Source organism: Protopterus annectens, chromosome 12.part0 (assembly GCF_019279795.1).
Source record: "Protopterus annectens isolate FY-2018-M chromosome 12.part0, PAN1.0, whole genome shotgun sequence".
Lineage (NCBI taxonomy): Eukaryota > Metazoa > Chordata > Ceratodontiformes > Protopteridae > Protopterus > Protopterus annectens.
Window position 1 is genome coordinate 5,525,323 of NC_056746.1, and position 13,281 is coordinate 5,538,603.

The following is a 13,281-nucleotide window of genomic DNA, read 5'->3' on the forward strand; positions in this document are numbered from 1 at the left end:
TTCAAATTTTTTGAGTAATATTTTGGTCTGGTCCTCATAAAGCCTGTGTTTTTTTTTTCTGGCAAGTCAATGAGGACTACAGTTAGTAATTAATGTTGACAGAAATTTGAGTTTCAGACTTAATAGCCTTAGAAAGCATGCTAATGCAAAGCCTGCTACTCTTGCAGATTTGTGATTGTATAAAGATGGTAGTTGTCCCTACTTTTGGTCTTTCATCCATTATTTTTAGCTTTCTCAGAGGTTAAGGTGTATGTGGACTGGGGGTTGCACACTGTATTTGGAAAGCAGTAAGCTGAGAAGATAAATTCCTGTGTATCTGTAAGAAGCAATTTAACCATAATTTATTTTCACTTTCCACCTTCCATCACAGTCAGACATCAGCACTGTATTCAGTAAGTAGCCTTCCGTCACAGTCAGACATTAGCACTGTATTCAGTAAGTAGCTGTCTGTGGAGATCTTGGCAGGATGTGTTTGACAGCAGATAATCACTAGCAGAGTGCTTCATTGAGTTGTGTTATTATCCTTTAACAGTTCCCACATTAAGATTTTGGCTTTGATTCCATTTGGTTTCTTCTGCCAGATCCTCAATTGTACAATATATGATTCTAGCCATTTGTAAATTTACTTTTGTCCTAATCTAGCAGCCAGAGGGCTACACATAAATTTCTTTCTTTGGAGGAGCAGGAAGTCAGACACTGCTTCCAGATAACATAAATGTAAGGATATTTAAATCCTAAGTTTCATTTTTGGAATTGCTTTTTGATAGTTTTGAACAACAATACTGCAGGCAAAGCACTCTTTTTCCCACATTATTGCTAAAAACTGGAATTCCCTCCCCCATTCTCTGACCACTGCTTCTACCACCCCACAATTCCAAAACTCCCTCAAATCACATCTACTAAACACCTGCTTATGTCCTTGTATCAGTTAACCTTTACTCTCCCCTTCTTTTTCCAATTTCCAAGCTATTCTCTTTAACCCTCCATAGTATTAAACCCAGCCTATAACTCTGGCTATTAGTTGCTAGTTTTCATAGTGGGCAATTGCTCCTCTTTTTGTCACAATCATTATACACCTGCACATTAAATGGAATTCCTGTTTCTCCTGGAAAATGTCTTTTTCCAATTTATTTTATATAATTTTCAGTGATTGGCAAAATGTCTAACTCCATGTTGTATTATTTACATGACCTTTGTATAACACTGTATAAATCTGCTGCTCTTTTTTTTTTTGTAACTGTTTAGGAGCTTTTCTCCCCAGGGCTCTGCTGTAAATGGATCTGGTCCAGTTGGAATTTCCCGTTTAACAAATGTAAAATAAATTGACCTGCATAGAACCTTATTACATCTGGGCTCCTAGCAGCCCCTAGACTCAATTTCTCCAAACCTGTTACTCTTGGTCAGCTGGAATACATTACATGCAGGGGTAGAGGACTAAAACGCAATACAAAGTACAAAAAAAAGCAGTAGTGTGCAACAGAGAACTCCTTCACAGAGTTCCTTGCCCAGGGTTCCATTTTGCTTTGGCTGACCTTATTAACTGCATTTAAGCACGCGAGTAAAGTGGTTACAATGACTGGATGCATACTGACAGCCTGTGGATGAAAATGAATCCATCTAGGTCTTGGTCATTGACCGGCTGTAATAGAGCCCCACCCATTTTGTTGCTTCTTGCACTCCCTCCTCCCTTACCCCTTGCTTAAGTCGCCAACCGCCACTGAAACAAAAAAGAAGTTATATACTCCCCATAAGTTCCATGTTTGTTGTCCTTGATCTCACCTTCGTTCTTGCTGTTTCTTTAGATTAAAAAAATAAATAAGCAGAGGGTATGAGTGGAGAAGCAGGCTTGTACTGCCAACAGGACAGAAAGAAAATAGACTAAGACTGGACTCCCCATGGATATTTCTTACTAATGACGTTTTGTTTTTCTCACGTGTCCCTATGTTTAATACTCCAAATAAACTAACCTGTGTGTATATAGATGCTGTGTGGAAGGCATACCTCTCTCAGCCGTCCCCGATTTTGATTCAAATTTCAGTTTTGTCCCTCTTAATCCTTCCTTTGCTGAAGTTTAGAGAAAAGGTGGTGAATTACACTTAATAAATGATGACAATAGAGTTATACACTTAAGTTACCTATTTTTTGTACAACATCACATACGATATCTTAAGATAACGGTCGCACAAGCAGAAATCGTGCAGCATTCATTCATACACAGAGTAACCTACCTAAACTAACACAGGTTATGTATGCTTGCGAACTTTACCAGCAACTACTGTTTTCTCTGTTGGGGTTTAAAAATGCACTGTGGGACAGCTGATTGGCTTAAAGCTTGTTATTGTTTCAATTTACACATCCAATCAAGTTTAATTTTTACGTTTCTAAGAGAAAATGATATTTTTCTAGATTTCTAAAACAGACAACATTCTTCCAAACAACACATAGTATAAACAACATACTAATAAAAGCAAATCCCTCCTGTGCACACAAATATATATATATATTGTTTATGTAAGTATTACAGTTCAACCAATCATTTTCCCGCGGGCCTTGATGTGGTTTGCTGCATTATGGGAATTGTTGTTTTCTTTCTTTAAATTACTCTTGGCCGTCAATAGGAGCGAACTACAGTGACGGGCATTATTTTAAGATCATTGAGGGTGGTGTGTTTTTTTTTTTCTCGGTTAAGACTGCAGAGACTTTTGGGTTTTTGTTTGAGGTAGTATATCCGTGAGGCTTATTGGTGCGGTTAGCATATTTGGTGTTGGACTGTTGTGGGTTCCTTGGATATTGATATTATATTAAGTACACCAGCAAGTGTATAGATCTTTATTCCCTATCCAGCCATGTCAGACGGGGACAACAGAAGTGCGAATTTGTTGGTGAGTCTGGGCGGAGGAGGGGAACGCTGTTTTTGTTATTATATAATTTTAATATTTATATGTTTTCATGCTTTTGAAATGAGTTGTCACAGAGTGGGTGGGGCTGCCGATCTGAGCAGAAGGCAGTAGGAATTACCTGCGTAGTTTTTAATGTAATTATTTGTCTTGCCACTGCCTTGTGGGACCATCTTGAAAATAAATATCTTGTAAGATCAGTGTATATATGTCTGGAAAGGAAGCTGTTGCACAAATTATGCTCTTTTTTTTATATACCTTGTTTGCATTGTGTCGGTTAAGTAGTATGCTTATCTATGCGTTTTAGCGCAGTGGAAACTGCTTGTGTAATCCACGTTTTAAGTGTTTACGTATATTACACATTCTTATCATTACATCTGGCATTGCTTAGAAATTTATAATTTAATAGCAGTATTATAGCTTCAAGTGCCCTTTGCGGTTTGCATAATGGTATTTTATTATCAACCTTGTTGTGTCGTGTAGATAAAAGGTGACTGGGATTCCACTGCATTGCACATAATGAAACGCAGCATTGATATTTCAGTGGGGTGGGGTGGGGTGGTGGAGGAACTTCTCTAAAATCAAGAGTAGTGCTAGATGCCTTTGTCTGTTTAATTTGTAGTGATAACCAGGATGTGTGACAGCTGTGCTGGTGGTGCGCACTGTACTCCTAAGGCAAAAGTCACAGATATTTCTTGTTCTTATCCTTAATTTGGTATCCGTATCCCTGGAGTAATGACAAACCCGTGTGTCATCCTTATCTGAGTCAGTGTGTTTGCACGTTTTGTTTTTCCCGTGGAGTATTTACATATTCTGCAAGATTCCATGCTGGAGGCGCCCAAGCGAGTCATTACAAAAACTGTCTTGCAGTACACAATTGTGAACATTTTGAAAACAAGGACGGAAAAGTGCTTGGGTTTATATCTGTTGACCGATTGATCTTTACACTGTGTGTGTCTGTATTTGAACGTAGGGTAGAGTACAGCACGTACCTTCCTCTGCAGCGCATTAAGATCGCAACAGCAATAAGTATAATTTCAGAAAGATGTGGAATGAGTAGCTGTCCAGCAGATGACACGTAAATGCAGTATGAAAAAAATAAGTAAATTAAATAAGGCAGCCTAACGTAAGATCTGTTTGTGCTTATAGAAATTTCTGTAAGAAAATATTTGTAGGGGCATTCTTTGTATTTAAGAAGTATTGTGTAGATTTTAAACAGATCTGGTGTGCTTGCAAGATTGTATGAGGGTCCTATGTAGCTTGCTCGCTCAGATTTGCAGGCATGAAAAGGGACATCGAGGAGCTCTCTGATTATGTAGCCCAGGCAGGTATGACCCTGACCTTGAGCAGTATCCTACCTTCACCTAGAATGATGCCACAATACAGTGATAAGATGATCAGCTTTAATAATTGGCTTAAATTCTGGTGTCATTCAAAGGGGATCCAATGTCTGTCTGCCTGGGATGACATGCTGGACAAGCCACGCTGCTTAGCAAGGGACGGCTTGCACCTGTCACCCCTGGGCTTCCGGATATTGGCAAAGGCTCTTGCCACCCCCATAGTGCCTTTTTTAGGCAAGGCTCAAATTCTAAACCTACCACCCTAGAACACCAAAAAGGAAAAAAACTAAGGGTAATGCTGCTCAATGCCAGAAGTCTCAATCTCAAGATGCACGCACTCGAGGCCCTTCTCAATATGGAGAGCATCGATGTCTGTGCTGTGACAGAAACCTGGTTCAAGGCTCCTGAGAGCACCCCAGCACTAACAGGTTTCACCTCATATCATGCGTTCCGGCCCCAAAATCTGGACAGCACCAAGAAAGGAGGGAGGGTGTCCATATTCATAAAGGACACCCACACCTCAAGGTTGGTGGCAACGCACGATGCATCGGAGACCATCCAGGTGCAATTAACCATAGGCAAGACTGCTGTGCAATTTGTAGCATGTTACAGGCCACCCTCTCAAACTCAGGAACCTCACATGGCCTTCCTGAAAACATTGGAGGGGATAAATGTATCTCCAAACACCATCATACTAGGTGACTTCAACTACCCTAATATAGACTGGGAACACTACTCAAGCCCGAACACTCTAACCCAAAAATTCCTGGAGTTCATAAACTCAAATGCCATGGAACAACTAGTCACCATCCCCACAAGAGGAGAAAACATACTTGATCTCATCATCACGAACATGGGATCAAAATGTTCAACACCGGAAGTATACCCCTCACTGGTGAGATCAGATCATAAACTAATCTCGCTGGAGGTCCTCATCCCGCCCCCACCTGAAACAAAAAAGACCACAGTGAAAAACTTCTCAAAAACCGATTTCACACTTCTAAAAACTAGTGTGGTCTCCTTTAAGGCACCTGAGCCAGTGGTAAACATTACTCAAACCGCTGAATCACTTACAAATGCCTTCTACCAGCACCTACAGGACTGGATGGATCAGGCAATCCCAAACAAAACTAAGACTCTCTGTACCAAAGGCAAGCGTCCAGTCTGGTGGACCCCAGCTATAAACAAGCTCTACAACAAAAGGAGGAAGCTACTACAAGATAGAGCAAAATCCTTGAAAGGTAAGACACCTTTGATCATTATAAGTAAAAAACTAAGAGCTCTCATAAAATCATCCAAGGCAAATTTTGAGAGAAAAATCGCCATGGACTCTAAAGAGAATCATAAGGCCTTCTTTAGCTATGTTAGAAACCTAGGAGGAAACTCCCAGATATGCTCAGAATTAGTTCAAAATGATGTGAAAATTACTGAACCTACACACATTGCCAACATACTGGCTGACAGGTTCAGTGCAAACTTCTCCCCTCCCCAAAAGGAGAGATATCTATTCCAGAGGATTGTAACCCCCCAAACATCTCCAACGCCCAGGTGAGAACTGCCCTCACTAAGGCAAAAAACACAGCATCCATGGGACCGGATGGTGTCCCCGGCTGTGTGCTTCACGAACTCAACGAGGAATTAAACCCACAGTTAGGACAGCTGTTTAATCTTAGCCTCACCTCAGGATACGTACCCAAGGAGTGGCGCACGGCGACTGTGGTCCCACTTCATAAGGGCGGTGCCTCCACAGACCCTGGAAATTACCGCCCCATTAGCTTGATGAGCCTTATCTGCAAAGCCATGGAGAGGATCATAATGGAACTCATAAATAAAGACATAGGGAACTTGCAGACTTTGGATCCAACCCAGTTTGGCTTTGTCAAAGGCAGATCCTGCCTCTTAAACTTGGTTGACTTTGACAGTCACCAAGGCCATTGATGAGGGAAAGGCAGTCCATACAGCCTACCTCGACCTGGCAAAGGCCTTCGACACAATACCCCACTCAGGTATCATCGAAAAACTCATCAGCTTGAATGTAAACCCATACATCACAAGATGGGTTGCAAACTGGCTAAGTGACAGAACCCACAGGGTCAGAGTTGCTGGAGCCATGTCAGACTCAAAGCCTGTCACAAGTGGTGTCCCACAGGGCTCAGTCCTGGGTCCACTCTTGTTCGGCATCTACTTTTCTGAAGTACAAGCAAACACAGGAGGGTTATGGCTGACAAAGTTTGCAGATGACTGCAAACTGGCCATACTCGAAAACACATCTGACACAGATATCCTCCAGAAGGGCCTCACAGAAACGGATAACTGGTGCCAGGGCCATGGCCTGAAGTTAAACGCCAAAAAATGCATAATCATATCCTTCGGGAAAAACAAGGTTACCCCTAGCTACCATATAGGTGGCAATCCACTGAGCACAGAAAACGTCATCAGGGATCTGGGGACCCAGGTTGACAGTAGCCTTCGTTTGACACTCATGTTGCTAAAGTAGTTAGGAAAACCTTCTATATCGCCCACCTGATCATGAAGGGATTCGCATCTAGATCAAGGGAGGTCATCGTCCCCCTGTACTCATCACTCATTAGACCTATGATTGAGTACAATGCCCCGTTCGGAATGTATCTGACCAGACACCTGCTGCAGCTTGAAAGGCCCCAAAAGTTCCTCACCAAAAGGATAAAGGGTCTCAAAATATGTCTTATGCTGCCCGACTGAAAGAACTCCAGCTCTATTCAGTCTCATACCGCTTGCTCAGAGGTGACCTGTGCCTGACATATAAGGCCATGTCAAACCCAGATTTGATGAATATGCTTCACCTCAAAAAATCTAGATCCCTCAGAACCACAAGGGTGGGAGACTTAAACCTTGACACGGTTATAAATAGAACGTGCTGGAGGGACAGATTCATCACCCAGAGACTCCCTATGCTGTGGAACAAAATCCCGGTACATGTGAGGCAGAGCACCTCTCTGGCCTTGTTCAAGAGGAATCTTGACCAATGGATGGGAGATTGCAGATATACCCCAGGGATTACTTCAGAGGCACAGCAAAATGATAGGCATAGTTTTTATTCAAACTAAAGGGGTGGCGAAAGCCACATAACTATGGGCTAGGCTTATAAATGCCCTTGGGCAGATAGCCTAGTATGAACCTATGAACCTAAGATAGGAATGCGAGTTCTGACCCCACACTAGGTAGTTTAGTGCTGAAATTGGTAAAATTACTGTTGTGTATGCCTGTGATGTGTGCAGCCTAGAAGTGGGTAAAATGTAATACTGTTAATTGAATGCTGTTGATTGATGCTACAGTATGTTCAGGAGTTCTGTGTTGGTTTTTAATCCTTTGTTTTCATCACAGATAATGTTTTTCCATTGTATGTTTTGCTTTCCTGTGTGCTTACTGGGATAGTCTTAAACTCTTTCTTTTTTTTTTTATTGAAGTCCCGGAGAGAAAGGCTCCAAAAAGATGTTATTAAGCATTTAAAATGTTCATACTTCTCTTGTTCGGCAATTTCAAGTGAAAAATACCATAACAATGGTTTAGTAAAAATACAGGGTAACAATCCACTTGGGGGGGGGGGGTGAAAAGAGAAAGCAGATGGATGGAAGATGAGCAGTGGTGAGCGAAGGAATTATGTATGTGCACGTAGGACTAGGGAGTAAGGAGGATGTAGAGTATGAAGTAGACCGAGAGCTGGTAACAGTCCACTTGGGGGGAGTGTGGAAAAGAGAAAGCAGATGGATGGAAGATGAGCAGTGGTGAGCGAAGGAATTATGTATGTGCACGTAGGACTAGGGAGTAAGGAGGATATAGAGTATGAAGTAGACCGAGAGCTGGTAACAGTCCACTTGGGGGGAGTGTGGAAAAGAGAAAGCAGATGGATGGAAGATGAGCAGTGGTGAGCGAAGGAATTATGTATGTGCACGTAGGACTAGGGAGTAAGGAGGATATAGAGTATGAAGTAGACCGAGAGCTGGTAACAGTCCACTTGGGGGGAGTGTGGAAAAGAGAAAGCAGATGGATGGAAGATGAGCAGTGGTGAGCGAAGGAATTATGTATGTGCACGTAGGACTAGGGAGTAAGGAGGATATAGAGTATGAAGTAGACCGAGAGCTGGTAACAGTCCACTTGGGGGGAGTGTGGAAAAGAGAAAGCAGATGTATGGAAGATGAGCAGTGATGAGCAAAGGAATTATGTGCACGTAGGACTAGGGAGTAAGGAGGATAAAGTATGAAGTAGAGAGAGAGGTGGTAAAAAAGGGAGAAAAATAGGGATGTTTAGAAAGAAATAGAGGAGCTTGAGGTAGTTGGGGAAAATAGAACAGATAAGGTAAGGTATAAGGAGAGATCCCCCCCCCTACACACACACACACAAACTTCACTATTTTACAAAGCTCTCCTTACTCTGGAAACTTAGTCACAGAGACCTGGTTCAAAACCAACAAAGGCACTGGTACCACCTTTTTCTTAAAAATTCACCTCAAGACATGCTAGTCAAGCTAACGAACTTCAAGTTACTGTTAACAATACCCTGTATCGTATTATAGCTAACTATATAGGATTCTCTCTCTCTCTCTCTCTCTCTCTCTCTCTGTCTCTCTGTCTCTCTCTCTCTCTGTCTCTCTCTCTCTCTCTCTCTCTCTCTGTCTCTCTGTCTCTCTCTCTCTCTCTGTCTCTCTCTCTCTGTCTCTCTCTCTCTCTGTCTCTCTCTCTGTCTCTGTCTCTCTCTCTGTCTCTGTCTCTGTCTCTCTCTCTCTCTCTCTCTCTCTCTCCCCACTTGGCCCGCACCTCCTGCCTAACCATTATGGAGTTCTGCTGTGTCATGCTAAACACTGGTCTCCTTGGAGACTTCGACTACTCACTCCTCCATAAACTGGGATATGTATATTTTCAAACATGTATGCTCAGAAAGTGTTGGATTACAGCTCTGTGGACCAGTTTGTCTGCACCCTGACCAGAATGACAGAATCCTGGATCTGGTCCTTATCAGTATGGGGCAGCTTTAATCCCCACCAGTCGTGACTTCTGTGGTCAAATTAGACCACATATCAGTCACGTTCTCATTTGATTAAAGCTTGAAACAACTTCCCATATCTCTGTATTCAGAGGTCATGTAGAGTCCGACCTCGCTAAAACGAAGTGATCTGGCTAGGTTCAAACTCCCCTTCCATTTTCACAACCTCACTGTTTATGTGGAATTCTGTACCGCAGAATTCTATGCGCATGTAAGTAGTTGCATGTTTGACTGTTCCATTCAGAAATAGATAAAATGAGAAGTTAAAAAAATAAACTCCTGTGATGGATCCCTAAAGTAAACGCGTTGTTGCAGTGAAAAAGGGAAGAAATCCTCGTACTCAATAAATTAAATTCTCTAGGCTAAAAAGGCTTCCTAAATTAAACAAGGAATTCTGGACCCTGATCAAATAAATCAAAGCCAGATATGAGGCCAGATATGAGGCCAGAATAGCATCAAAGTGAAGGATAATCACAAAACATTTTAATTATGTTAGAAACCTCAAACTTTGCCCAGCACAGAGCTAATAGTAAATCCTAGATTGTTAAATCTGTCTAGGCTTAAAATGGCTCTTGGAACTATAGCCTAGTAACAGAGTGTTGCTAATGTCAGTGCCCCAAGGATTCTTAATGGTTATACAAATCGAGCATTCACAGGCTGCCCCTGTCCACTAGGGACATGGGTGCCAAACAAGGGGTAAAGTTATGCTTCCCATCCTTTGGTCCAAGTTGCATTTCAAGTGAGGTCATGGATGAGCTTTGGTTCACATGGATAGGAAGCCTGTTCAGGCAAGGAGTAATCTTTGAGACACACACCTGTCCCTCCAACATGTCCTGTTTGTCTCAGATGAGTTTTAGGTCCTTAAAATGGGTGTTTCTGTTGCTAATTTCTTTTATTTGCAGATGTACAGTGAATTAATTGGTGCGAGATCAAAGGGTGCCTTTTAGGCTAGGTATAGCTTGTCAAACAGCAGTCTGTAGGAGAGTACAGGGATATGGCTTTGTTTACTCCCTGTATTCTTTTCTGAGAGTAGTCCTTTTGGTTTCTCAACTTGTTGCACCTGCCTAGTCTGGTAAATGCTGAAGGGTGTATTGTACTAGATAACTGGTCTGAGAGCCAAGTACAGCAGAACAATGACCTCCTTGGACTTGGATGCCATGCTGTCATGTGTAAGTTGTACAACATAAAATGATTTTCTCACCAGAGTAGACACATGGTGGTCAGAGGTCATGTTACTGTCAACAAAATTCCCATATCCCTGACCATTGATTCTACTTTTAGGAGGTGTATTCTGGGGGATAGACCTCTTTCCCAAGGGTACTGTCATGTATTAATATAATGTCACATACTCTGACACAGAGGATCTTGAGCTACATTTGTTTTGATAGTAGTAGATAAAATTTCACCCCCCTCTCCCTTCCAGTATTTTCAGATCATATTCCTGCATTTTATAACCTTCTCAGATCTCCCAAGAACAAGTCTTCAAGGTGCTAGCTAAGGCAAAGAACACTACTTCTGTGGAGCCAGACCACATACCAGGCTGCCTGTTGGTTAGTGTGAAACATGACGTGCCAAACTGTTTACAGAGGTTATTCAGAATTGGCCTCAAAATGCATGATGGCTGGAGGACAGTAACAGTGATTCCCTTGCACAAAGGTGGGTGTTCAGTGAACCTGGGTAATTTTATAGACCCATAAGTCCGACCAGCCTCCTCTGTTAGCCTATAGAAAAATGGAATTAATAAAAAAAAAAAAAATAATACAGGGAATATACAGCCTTGACCCAAGCCAATTCAGATTTATCAAGGCAGATCCTATCTACTTAACCTTGGAAACTTCTAAAAGATACTGTAGGAATGGCTGATGGCATATCCATATACGCTGCATATTTGGACCTCGTAAAGGCATTAAGCACCATTCCACACTCTGGTATCTGAGGAGCTGTCCAAGTAAAATGTAACTCAGCCAAACTGTCTCCCAAAAAGCGTGCAGGAAATAAGGGTGGGCAGATCTACATCTTCCAAAAGACCTGCCACCAGCTGTGTACCCCCTCAGTGTTCAGCCCCTGGGCCACTCCTCTTTGGAATTTACTTCTCGAGTTCAGAGCTGATGCAGAGGATTTATGGCTGACCAAGGTTTCTGATGATTAAAAACTTGATGCCGTTACAAATTCCCCAGAGAACACTGTGATCCTCCATGAAGGCCTGTCCTAAGTGAGTATCGGGTGTCAAAGCCACACACTAAAACTAAATGCCAAGAAATGTATAATTGTATCCTTTGGCAAGTAAGACTGTCCTTGTAACTAGCACATTGACAGCCCACCTCCTGAAAATTGATCCCATGGTTGAGCATTGGGGAACCTATTCAACAACAAACTGTCCTTTGATCAGCATATATCCACTATTGTCAGGAGTTTTTTTACTGCACAGCTTGTATCTAAAGGTATGGCATCCCGGTACAGGGATGTAATCATTCCATTGTATTTGACACTCATTAGGTCAGTCGTTGAGTTTAATTTCACTTTGGACTTGTACTTGTCCAAAGACTTGTCACAACTGGAATGACAATAGCACTTTCTCACTAAGAAAATCATGGGTGTAAGTTGCACAAGCTGTGTAGATTGTATCAAAACCAGGTTCCTCTTTGTATCATACAGGCTACTGAGAGGCGAGTTGTGCCTCATGTGTAGAGCCTCAAAAGACCCTGTCCTGTCAGACCTATTACCCATTCACAAGTACAGAGGGTGGCATAAAGACCTATTTGGGAGATTTCGCTCCTTTTCTTCGACGTAAATAGAACGTGTTGGAGGTATGGGTATGTATCGCACCGCTTCTGTGGAACCAGCTTTACTCTACATAAAGCTAAAATGCTCCTTACCGTATTCAAATGTAATTTGGACAAATCGATGGGTAACAGCAAATGCACTCCAAGTTTTGTATGGGAAACTAACTCTAGTTCTGTTTTGAGTATTTTGGAAGGAGATGGTAGAAAAACTGGACTTGGATCAGAAATGTCATGGGTGAAGAGCATTAATTTAGTTAGATGAGAATGGGTGAGCCGAGGTTCATTGGAGGTGAGAGATTCCTTGGTAATGCATTGTAGTGAGGATATAGCTGTTGCAGCATATGAGTAGTAGTAGCATATTGGGCAAGAGTGACGTGGCAGAGACAATGTAGTTTATGAAGGGTGTAAAGGAAGGAACCTTGCTGGACTCCTGTGGACCCTGGCAGATTGGGGTAGAAGGAAGAGTGCCATTTTAACTGAGTATGATTTGACAAGAAGGTGGAGAACCAGTTGAATGTTTGGAAGGGGAGGGAGGTGAATCCTAGCGAGGAAAGGGATTGGAGCAGTTGAGGATATGAAACTGTTTTGAATGCCTTTTGAGAGATAGAGGAGGTTGTTTTCTTTTCTAGTTTTGTTTTATTGCATTTTAGTATTTGATGGTTTTCACTGTGGTCTGTTTTATATCACTGTTTGTTTATGATAGCATAATGTTTTTAGCTTTTGTGGGCTGTTGGTGGCCATAAGAAGGTTTAACGTATGAGAAAATATAGAGGAGTACATAACTGCTGTGATATTGCAGGTCACAACTGGCTGATGTGTACTGTCTTGTGATGAACCTTGTGCTTTTAAACTGAGTGCCTATTTGTCCACAGTTTGAGTTGGTGTTTGCTTAAGTTGGTATTGATGACTAAATACTGTGTTTCCTAAGCTACTGTCATAGTACATGACTCACTGGTGCCAGACTGCTACCCACAGACAGGTTGTGGTTCCTGGTATCAGTTAGCTCTGTGGAACACTGAGAGAAATGGTGTTGAAAGTAGGGTATGTAGATGACCTTATCTCAACATGTAAATGAAGGCACACATTTGTATCTCATTCTGAACTCCTTAAACTGAGTGACACTGAACATTTCTGTAGTCATAAATTACATAAACAGCAAGTTGAAAAATGCATAATAGAAAATGGCACATGGAAATCTTCAGAGTTGCAACAGTCAAAGATACTTGGGACAACAATGTCTGT

General features: G+C 41.9%; 1 protein-coding gene across 1 annotated transcript in view; it reads left to right on the forward strand.

Moving 5' to 3' along the window:
• Positions 1–2,630: 2,630 nt before the first annotated feature.
• ARL6IP1 (ADP ribosylation factor like GTPase 6 interacting protein 1) overlaps positions 2,631–13,281 on the forward strand; it is a 301,643-nt gene continuing 290,992 nt past the window's right edge. Inside the window, exon 1 of the mRNA XM_044089045.1 lies at positions 2,631–2,882. Coding sequence (XP_043944980.1) covers positions 2,847–2,882 — 36 coding nt within the window. The 5' untranslated portion in view covers positions 2,631–2,846. The remainder of the gene's footprint in view (positions 2,883–13,281) is intronic.